Consider the following 11,977-nt stretch of genomic DNA (forward strand, 5'->3'; position numbering starts at 1 on the left):
AAACGTGTTGTCTTGTCTGTTTGTCATTATATTTTTGCACGGTGTATAAACTGATAAAGCAATGAGTTCTGGAATGTTCTTTATTTCAGTCATTATGAAGGAATTGTTAGAGAAGAACAAAGAAACCGACCTCCTCCATTATTATAAAGATTAAACTTTAATCACCAATTAAAATAAAAATCACCTTGAAGATTTACATGACGAATAGCATCTGCATACAATACATGCGCTGTCTCTACTTGCTCCTCATAATGAAACCCAAATTTGCTTTAAGGGATTATTATGGAATTTGAGTAAACTTTCTTGCATGAGCCTGTAAAACCTGTTTGCACGCCAACACAGCAAACCGCTGCAAGTTGCGGCAGAGGTGCTTGAGCTCTGAGACATGAGTAGATCACTGCTCTGAAACTGAGAAAAGCTGGATAAGAGCGAGGAGATTCCTGCATAAGCAGGTGAGCTGGATGACGGCCAGATCTCTGGGAAAGGATCATGGAGAAAACAGACACACCTTTTGTAAAGAGACCAGGAGAAGGAATGAAAGCGGCGAAAGAAGGAAGGAGCAGAAAATGCAACAGCACAGCAATGGCTGTTGTTTAGTTAATGTTTATGGCTCAAAGAGGAAAAGTGGTTTTCAAGCAACAAAAGTGTAATAAATAGTGTTAAATAAGTGTTTTATAAAGATGTGTCCTGTTACCTGTATTAATTTACTTTTTAATGAATATTGATTGCCATTTTAAATCTTTATAGTTCTCCACTTCATCCTTAAAACTGCTAAATAGACCCATTTGTCCTGTTTTATTAAATTTACAATATAATGTTTTAGTATGATCATTTGCTATTTTATACATTTGAATAAAGTCTGCCATATTTATGTATAAATTAAACAACATCTGTTACTGAAACATTAAAGTAGACACTTTACTGCATTTATTGTGCATGCTTTCCATGTATATAAAATAACTATTGATTATGAATAATTAATTGACTATTTTACTTTGATGTAAACTGTAACATGAGTTGATGTTGATGGACAAACAGCAAAAACCCAGAGCTGATTTTAGCTGAAGGACAGGTAAATCGCTGGACCACAGACTAGATATGAACCACTGGTGACTGATGAAGGTTCTGCTCCAAAACCCACACACTCCTCTTTGTGTTAATGGAAAAAGAGACTTTCAAACCTGATATGCTTATAAACTGCAGCATGCAACATGCATGGACGTGTCTGTTTAAATAATGTGTAAAATAAATTATCAATGAGTAAATAGGCTTACAACCAAATAGAGAAACATTATCAAAGATAAAGTCATTTGTGACCACTGACCAGTATAAAAATAAATTATTTAATTAATTAACCGATAAATGCTAAATCAAACACCAATAATAACCCACTCGGAACACCATAAACCATAAAGACCATAACAACCACTCATAACACCTCAGTGAACACACAATGCTTCAACAGCAAAACAGAACATTTTAACAACACCTTGGCAACCTCATAATACCTTAATCATGCTATGCCCTAAAAGCCACTTAACTAGCATATAGCAACACCATAGCAACTCAAAATTACCTAGAAACCACCAAGAACATCTTAACTGCTTAGCAACACCCTAGCAACCACCCAGAACACCCTGAAAACCAGATGACGCCCTAGAATATACCAATAATGTCTTAACCCCTTAGCAATATCGTAGTAACCACCCAGAACACCCTAAAAACACATAATGCCTTAGAATCCAATAAGAACACTTTACTAGTTAGCAACATCCTAGCAACCACCTGAAAACCATTGAGTGACATAGAATTCACCAAGAACACTTTAACTCTTAACTTCTTAATTTTTGTCTTCAACCATCAAGAAGAGCCTGAAAACTGAATGAAACAGAAACTACCAAAACCATAACTGCTTAGCAACAACCCAACACCCCCAAGAACCCTCTGAGACACATAATTCCCTAGAAACCACCATGAACACTTTAACTGCTTAGCAACATCATGGAAACTATCAAGAACACCATAATTGCTTTGCAACAACCTCGAAGCCACCAAGAACCCTCAGAAAAACACATAATACCCTAGAAGATCCAAGATGGCGCCGATGACGATGGCAGCCTCCGTGTCGTACTCTGCAGTAGTGTTTGTGTTTTTGTTAGTTTGTCCTGTCTCGAGTCATTTTCCTACAATTAGTTTCACCAGAGACGAATTGTTGGACATTCGGGCACATACACCACCGAATATTTTTCCATACCTGGATTTATCTGATGTTCTGTTGGACATTGTAGTCTGCGGAGCCGCGGTGCTACTCAAACGCTTCCAAGCGCGCAGACGAGGAAAGCGTGCAGGCGCGCTGGTGAAACTCAGACAGCGCGGATTTTGGACCGCGTTGCCTAGCATCCATCTAGCAAATCTCCTCTCTCTACCCAACAAAATAGACGAACTCATTCTGCTCTCTCAGACAAACAGGGATTTTCTGCATTCAGCTGCTCTGTGTTTCACGGAAACCTGGCTGAACGACACCATACCGGACAACGCGCTTCACCTACCGGGCTATCAGCTGTTCAGAGCGGATCGCGACGAAGAATCAACGCGGAAATCGCGCGGTGGCGGGACGTGCTTTTACATCAATGAAAGGTGGTGTACAGATGTAACAGTTTTAAAGAAGATGTGCTGTCCAGATCTCGAAGCACTGTTTATTAACTGTAAGCCTTTTTACTCCCCGCGCGAGTTCTGCTCGTTTATCCTCGTCAGTGTTTACATTCCTCCGCTCGCGCACGCGAGTCTGGCGATACAGAAACTAGCTGATCAGATCACGGTGTTAGAGCAACTACACCCAGACTCTGTTTTAATCATTCTCGGGGATTTTAACAAAGCAAAACTGTCCCGTGAACTGCCAAAATATAGACAGCATGTTACATGTCCCACAAGAGACAGCAATATTCTGGATCACTGTTATACCACGATAAAGGATGCATACCGCTCCGTTCAACGAGCAGCTTTGGGACACTCTGACCATTGTTTGATTCATCTCATTCCAACCTACAGGCAGAAACTGAAAACAGCCAAACCTGTATTAAGATCTGTGAAAAGATGGACTAACGAAACAGAGCGGGATCTACAAGCCTGTTTCGACCTCACTGACTGGAGTGTTTTTGAAGCTGCTGCAAACGATCTGGATGAGCTCACGGAGACTGTAACATCTTATATCAGTTTCTGTGAAGACGTGTGCATTCCTACCAGGACTCAACTCACATACAACAATGACAAACCATGGTTCACTGTAAAACTCAGACAGCTACGTCAGGCCAAGGAGGTTGCTTACAGGAATGGGGATAGGGCCTTGTATAAGCAGGCCAAATACACACTGGAAAAGGAGATCAGAGTCGCAAAAAGGAACTATTCTGAGAAACTAAGGAGTCAGTTCTCTTCCAGCGACTCAGCATCTGTGTGGAAATTTCTGAAAAACATCACAAACTACAAGACACCATCCCCCAGCACTGTAGACAATGAACGACTTACAAACGACCTGAATGAGTTTTACTGCCGGTTTGAAAAAACCCCCCACACCCACTCTGAACTGCTCTTCACGCCACCATTAACACCTCCACCACCCCCCGCCCCCTTCATACCTGCCCTACAGTTTAACGAAGACGAGGTGCGCCAGGTCTTCCGGAAACAGAAGAGGAAAAAAGCACCAGGCCCAGATTTTATAACACCAGCCTGTTTAAAGTCCTGTGCTGACCAACTGGCCCCCATCTTCACCCTGATCTTCAACAGATCACTGGAGCTGTGTGAAGTGCCCTCCTGCCTCAAACACTCTACCATCATCCCCATCCCAAAGAAACCCAAACTTACAGGACTAAATGACTACAGACCGGTGGCACTAACATCTGTGGTCATGAAGTCCTTTGAAAAACTGATGCTGACCCACCTGAAGGACATCACTGAACCCTCACTGGACTCTCTTCAGTTTGCCTACAGAGCAAACAGGTCTGTGGATGATGCAGTAAATATGGGACTGCATTATGCTCTGCAACACCTAGACAGACCAGGGACCTATGTGAGGATCTTGTTTGTTGACTTCAGCTCGGCGTTTAACACTATCATCCCAAAACTTCTCCTGCCCAAATTAACTCAGCTCTCTGTGCCCACCTCTGTCTGTCAGTGGATCAACAGCTTCCTAACGGACAGGCAGCAGCTGGTGAAGCTGGGAAAATTCTCATCTAGTATCCGCACAATCAGCACTGGCGCCCCCCAGGGGTGTGTCCTCTCCCCACTGCTCTTCTCCCTGTACACGAATGACTGCACATCAAAAGACTCCTCTGTGAAGCTCTTGAAGTTTGCAGACGACACCACACTTATCGGCCTCATTCAGGACGGTGACGAGTCTGCTTACAGACAGAAGGTTAAGGAGTTGGCTGTCTGGTGTAGCCACAACAACCTGGAGCTCAACATGCTCAAAACAGTGGAGATGAAAGTGGACTTCAGGAGAAACCCCCTGCTCTCCCCCCACTGAGCATCATGGACAGCATTGTGGCAGCAGTGGAGTCATTCAGGTTCCTGGGCACCACCATCTCTCAGGACCTGAAGTGGGACACTCACATTGACTCCATTGTCAAAAAAGCTCAACAGAGGCTGTACTTTCTTCGTCAGCTGAGGAAGTTCAACCTCCCAAAGGAGCTGCTGAAACAGTTCTACACCTCCATCATTGAATCAGTCATCTGCACATCAATAACTGTCTAGTTTAGCTCAGCTACTAAATACGACCTCCAAAGACTACGTCGAATAGTTCGGACTGCTGAGCGAATCACTGGTACAACCCTTCCTACTCCCCAAGAACTGTACTTATCCAGAGCGAGCAGAAGGGCTGCCAAAATCACTCTGGACCCCTCACACCCAGCACACTGCCTCTTTGAACTTTTACCTTCTGGTCGACGCTACAGAGCACTGCGCACCAGAACAGCCCGACACAGAGACAGTTTCTTTCCTCAGGCAATCCATCTCATGAACACTTGATGATAATAATTGTGGAACCAACATCACTACTTGCCATACACTTTTATACACATATACACTTATTTAACAACACACTTTACATGCCAATTTGCACATAACAGCTGCACATATAACGTTGTATATAGTAATAAACACGTACATACACTTGTCCATCTGTATATCTGCACTCACTACTTCAATTTTTTTAAAATATATTTATTATCTGTTTTTTGTCCAGTCTCTGTAATGCTGTTGCACTGTAGAAGCTCTGTCACGAAAACAAATTCCTAGTATGTGTGAACATACCTGGCAATAAAGCTCTTTCTGATTCTGATTCTGATTCTGAAACCACCAAGAACACCATAACTGCTTAGCAACATCCTAGAAACCAAACAGAACATTCTAAAAGCCACACAATGCCATATAACACACCAAGAACACCTCAACGGCTTAGCAACATCATAGAAACCACACAGAGCACCCTGAACACAGAATAATGTCATAGAAACTACCAAGAAAGCCATAATTGCTTAGCAACAACCTCGAAACCACCAAGAACCCTCAGAATAACACATAATACCCTAGAAACCACCATGAACACCTTAACTGCTTAGCAACATTATAGAAACCACCCTGAAAACCGAATGTCATAGAAACTACAAACACCATAATTGCATAGCAACAACCTAGAAACCACTAAGAACTCTATTTAAAATGAATAATGCCCTAGAAACCACCAAGAACACCTTAACTGCTTAGCAACATCATAGAAACCACCCTGAAAATAAAATGTCATAGAAACTACTAAGAACACCATAATTGCTTAGCAACAACCTAGAAACCACACAGAACCCTCAGAAAAACACATCATACCCTGGAAACCACCAAGAACACCTTAACTTGTTAGCAACATCATAGAAACTACACACAACATTCTGAAAACCACACAATGCCATAGAACCGTCCAAGAACACCATAATTGCTAGCAACAACACAAAAACCAACCAGAACCCTCAGAAAAACACAATACCATAGAAACCACCATGAACACCTTAACTGCTTAGCAACACCCTAGAAACCACACAATGCAACAGAACCCACTAAGAACACCTCAACTGCTTAGCAACATCATAGCAACCACCCAGAACACCCAGAAAATGGAATAATGTTATAGAAACTACCAACACCATAATTACTGAGCACCCCCCTGGACACTATATAGTACAAAACACATAATGAAAACCTCATAATGCCCTAGAAACAACTACCACTTTACCACTTAGCAACACCCAGAATACCCTGAAAATCAAATGATGCCCTAGAAACTACCCAGAATATCTTAACAACAACAAAACACATTAGACGCCACCCAAACACTTTATTATCAACACCCTAGCAACCAAACAGAACACATTGACAACCGTGTATTTGCCATTTACTAAACTACTACTCTACTCAGAACACCATCACATTCACAACTGCTTAGTAACTCCCTAGCAACAATGCATAACATAGTGCCAAAACACAACCCCAAAACACTCTATAAACCAATATGAAGGTGTTTTTTTTTTACTTGACAGCAAGTATCTGACAACCACTTTATTTACTAATTTTTGCTCCAAAATAATTTGTCATATTTATTAAAAATAAATAAATAAATAATTTCCCAGTGCTGGGTTGCAGCTGGAAGGGCATCTGCTGTGTAAAACATATGCTGGATAAGATGGCGGTTCATACCGCTGTGACGACCACAGATTAATAAAGGAACTAAGCCAAAAAGAAAATGAATGAATGAATGAATGAATGAATGAATGAATGAATGAATAAATAAATAAATAAATAAATAAACAAACAAACAAACTTAACATTCCCCAGGCAAATACTCAAAGAAAAAAAAAATTCCAGCAACACCATTTAGCACCCAAAAAAATACACATGAACCTGAAGCTGGTCTTAGTCAAATGAAGACTCGGCGTTCCACTTCCTAAAATTCCTAAAGTAATTGTAATAATAGGAAGTTAGGCAGATATTATCGTTTGTGAAGTTGTGTGTTCCCTGACAAAAACCAAATGTAAAGAGGCCAGCATGCTTCTCTGCAGCTTTGTTTTTAAGTTCCCTGAAAAGACCCAATGAGACACGAGTAATTTAGTTTCTTGGGATTTGAGCGAGTATCCAGGGTTACCTTTGACCTGCTAATGAACCTTCACTCGTTTCTATGGACACTAAAGGTCAGAAAAGACAAGGAATGCAGAGAAAGTTAGAAAACGTCAAAGAGAGAAAGACGGAATCAAACAGGAAGTCTGCTTTGCTAAAGGGTTAGTTCACCCAAAAATGACAATTACTAACTTTATACTCTCCCTCAAGTGGTTTCAAACCTTTATGCGTTTCTTTATTCTGTTAAACGCAAAAGAATATATTTTTAAGAAAGCTGAAAACATGTAACCCTTGACTTTTATAGTAGGAAACACAAATAATATGGAAATTAATGGTTACAGGTTTCCAGCATTCTTCAAGATATCTTATTTTGTGTTCAACCGAATAATGAAAGTCAAACTGATATGAAACAAGCAAGTAAAGACTGAGTAAATGATGACAGAACATTCAGTTTTAGGTGAACCATCCCTTTAAGTGATCAGACCCATTAATAAAAATAAATTAAAAAGTTACTTAAAAACTATCCAGAAGAGCTTAACATGGCGGTGAAAATGAATAACCCTCTACATTCATTCATTCATTCATTCATTCATTCATTCATTATCCTTTGGCTTAGCCCTTATTTATCAGGGGTCAACACAGCTGAATGAACCACAAACTATTCCAGCATGTTTTACGCAGTGGATGCCCTTCCAGCTGCAACCCATTACTGAGAAACACCCATACACTCACATTCAAACACACACACTCATACACTACGGCCAATTTAGTTTATTCAATTCACCTATAGTGCATGTGTTTGGAGACTGTGAGGGGGAAACTGGAGCACCCAGAGGAAACCCACGCCAACACAGGGAGAACATGCAAACTCCACACAGAAATGTCAACTTGTCAACCGGGACTCGAACCAGCGACCTTCTTGCTGTGAGGCGACAGTGCTGGCTACAGAAACTGCTAATTTTACTCTAAAAGTCTGAGGCTTTTCAAGTTTATAAATGCAATATTCACAGCTCTTGTTTGATGAATCTTTATCTTTAATTAACATTAATCTAAACTAACACTAATTAACACTTCAAACACACACCCACACAAATGTGAGTGCATAAACACACACACAGTTTACCTGCTGTCACCCTTTCCCAGGTTTCCACTGGCTGGATACAATATAGTTTGATTTCCTTCCATTTCCACCACACATTTTGTCTTCAGGTCTCGTTCTATAAAAATAAAAACAGCACATTACTATTAATAAAGAACAACAACAACAACAACAACATCAATAATAATAATAATAATAATAATAATAATAATAATAAACAATGATAATGATAATAATAATAATAATAATAATAATAATAATAATAATAATAATAATAATAATAATAATAATAATAATATTAAAAAAAAAAAATCAACTGGAAATTACAAACATTTAAATCTTGCCACCATCCTTCAAATAACGTCTACCTATTTGTCAGCTAAATTGTGCATGATCACTAACTTTCTCTTTAAACATGTATGGGTCAGAATAAGTATGTCATTTTACTCTTACATTGATATATTATGCAGAGTAATGATTAGGCAAGGGACAATAACCATGTTGAAGGTATACCGCGGTTTGGAAAAGTCAAGGTTTTAAAAACACCAACATTTTCTGTAATACCGTTCCTAATGTATATGTAAGATCTTTTAGTTTACATTTTTGGTTTGTTTTTAGGACAACAGTATCTCCAGCAGAGCAAATATCCAAAGATGCCGTTTTAAATTGTAAAGAAGTCTGTGTTTTTGAAACTAATGAAGAGAGCAGAAGGCAATGATTCATTTGAATTATTTAGCTTGACCATGTTTACTGCTCCACATTATTAGAAATCTTTAAAAAATTAAATATATTGTCTTCAAAGGGGAAGAGAGAGAGAGAATTTTGAGTTTATTGCCATTTCGGCTAAGTCATGACCAAAAAAAAAAAAAAAAAAAAACAGATCCAAGTTTACCACATTTTATAAACACCACTTTTCTATAGCTATAAAAAATTATTCTAACAATTAAAAGTCACCCATAGCAATAACTAATACACAAGGTAAAATACATAAATAATAATAATAATAATAATAATAATAATAATAATAATAAGATAAAAATCTAAAACTGTTTTCTTTTTTTCCTTTTCTTTTTTTTTTAAAGGTTTACTTTTGATAAAAATTGTACAATTTTAGAAGGATTCACATATAAAAATATTTCATTTAAAGTGTGTCCAGATAAAAAAAAATTCTGATAACATTAAAAACAGGGCATTCCACAATAATATGTTTAACAGTTTAGTTTCTTTTGCAATATTGACATTTCGGTGGTTCTTCTCCTTTAAGTAAATGTGTGTCCAATGCGGCATCTATAAACAATCTCATCGTGTCTTGAGGTAAAAAATAAATGAGATTTTCTTCCTATTTCTGGCTGAATTTCAAAAAGTTTCTTCAAAGGGGAAAAAGTTTTAGTTTTTTGACATTTGAAAAGAATATATTTTAGAGCAGTAATCACAAGACAATGGTGACAACACCGTGACAATTTTTATCCAACGTTAGGTTATCACACCGTCAGAATCTTATACCGGCCCATGCCTAATAATGATCACATTACCTATCTGAATACACTATCAAAAACATTTTTTTTCTGTTTATTTAAGCTTTTTTTAGCTGCATTATGGTAACTTGATGTTTACTGTTCAAAAGTTTGAAAAAGCGATTGGTATTTAACATGCGTTTGAAGTGATATATTGTCTGTAATGGTATATAAAACTGGTAATAAACTGCCAGTACTGTTTCTGTTCTTTTACAAAGTATTTTCAATATATATTTCTTATCCAATACAATATTTCAACCTCCTAAAATGTCAATAAAATTTACTTTGTTAAACTGCAGAGCTGAATTTCCGACATTAAAAGTGGACAGAGCAGAGAACAACATCCTATAATGCAATTCACAACCGTAAATAAACATGAAACACATGTGAATCACAAAATACAGGAAGTGTTGATATTTTACAATTAAATTCTTCTCTATACATAATTATTTTGTCAATTTAAATTGATGAGGACAACACTAAATGCATACATATCATAAAAAATAATAAATATAAGTGCATTATTTAATAAAATACCAAATGTTTGCACACAGTATACACATTTGCAAAAAAAAGTTGACACACTTTAAGCAAATCAGTTTCCCCATGTGCATATTCATCACCTTGACTCCCTAATTAATTAATGACCAACATAAAGGGAGTGTTTGCCTTCATAAATGAGGATAATAAATGACATAATGCTTGCAGACAGATCAGAAATAAACACACACACACACACACACACGTGACAGTCACATGTCTGCAGTTTACACTCACCTCTCCTGTTCATGGGTCGCACCCGTACAGCCACTTTCACATTTGATTCATTCACAGCGCTGTCCTCCATCATGAAGATCCTCAAGTCTTCCTGTTAGTAATTCATACAGTTATTATGAGCCATAACTTCAGCTTTATGTGTTAACAGCCTATTCATAATAAATGCTCACACATTTACTCTATCACAACACTATATATACACTCACCGGCCACTTTATTAGGTACACCTGTCCAACTGCTCGTTTACGCAAATGTCTAATCAGCCAATCACATGGCAGCAACTCAATGCATTTAGGCATGTAGACATGGTCAAGACGACCTGCTGCAGCTCAAAAGAAAGATGATTTAAGTGACTTTGAACATGGCTTGGTTGTTGGTGCCAGATGAGCTGGTCTGAGTATTTCAGAAACTGCTGATCTACTGGGATTTTCACGCACAACCATCTCTAGGGTTTACAGAGTATGGTCTGAAAAAGAGAAAATATCCAGTGAGCGGCAGTTCTGTGGGAACAAATGCCTTGTTGATGTCAGAGGAGAATGGCCAGACTGGTTACAGCTGATAGAAAGACAACAGTAACTCAAATAAGCACTTGTTACAACTGAGGTCTGCAGAAGAGCATCTCTGAACACACAACACGTCCAACCTTGAGGCAGATGGGCTACAGCAGCAGAAGACCACACCGGGTGCCACTCCTGTCAGCTAAGAACAGGAAACTGAGGCTACAATTCACACAGGCTCACCAAAACTGGACAATAGAAGATTGGAGAAGTGTTGCCTGGTCTGATGAGTCTCCATTTCTGCTGCGACATTCGGATAGTCGGGTCAGAATTTGGCGTCAACATAAAAGCATGGATCCATCCTGCCTTGTATCAACAGTTCAGGCTGGTGATGGTGGTGTAATGGTGTGGGGGATATATTCTTGGCACACTTTGGGCTCATTAGTACCAATTGAGCATTGTGTCAACGCCACAGCCTAACTGAGTATTGTTGCTGACCATGTCCATCCCTTTATGACCACAGTGTACCCATCTTCTGATGGCTACTTCCAGCAGGATTACGCACCATGTCACAAAGCGTGAATCATCTCAGACTGGTTTCTTGAACATGACAATGAGTTCACTGTTCTCAAATGGCCTCCACAGTCACCAGAGCTCAATCCAGTAGAGCACCTTTGGGATATGTTGGAAAGGGAGATTCGTATCATGGATGTGCAGCTGACAAATCTGCAGCAACTGCGTGATGCTATCATGTCAATATGGAGCAAAATCTCTGAGGAATATTTCCAGTACCTTGTTGAATCTATGCCATGAGCGATAAGGCAGTTCAGAAGGCAAAAGGGTGTCCAACCCGGTATTCGTAAGATGTACCTAATTAAGTGGCCGGTGAGTGTATACTCTGTGTTGTCACACAACTTGATTAAGTTAACTTATTCGTT

At 38.9% G+C, this 11,977-nt stretch overlaps 1 protein-coding gene across 5 annotated transcripts in view; it reads right to left on the minus strand.

Annotated features, from left to right (window-relative positions):
- kif13bb (kinesin family member 13Bb) overlaps positions 1-11,977 on the minus strand; it is an 86,092-nt gene that overhangs the window by 72,389 nt on the left and 1,726 nt on the right. For all 5 annotated transcript variants that reach the window (XM_056480706.1, XM_056480705.1, XM_056480707.1 and 2 more), the window contains 2 exons: positions 10,543-10,633; positions 8,276-8,369 (listed from right to left, as the gene is read on the minus strand). In XM_056480706.1, coding sequence (XP_056336681.1) covers positions 8,276-8,369; positions 10,543-10,615 — 167 coding nt within the window. In that variant the 5' untranslated portion in view covers positions 10,616-10,633. The remainder of the gene's footprint in view (positions 1-8,275; positions 8,370-10,542; positions 10,634-11,977) is intronic.

Source organism: Danio aesculapii, chromosome 20 (genome assembly GCF_903798145.1).
Source record: "Danio aesculapii chromosome 20, fDanAes4.1, whole genome shotgun sequence".
Taxonomy (NCBI): Eukaryota; Metazoa; Chordata; class Actinopteri; order Cypriniformes; family Danionidae; genus Danio; species Danio aesculapii.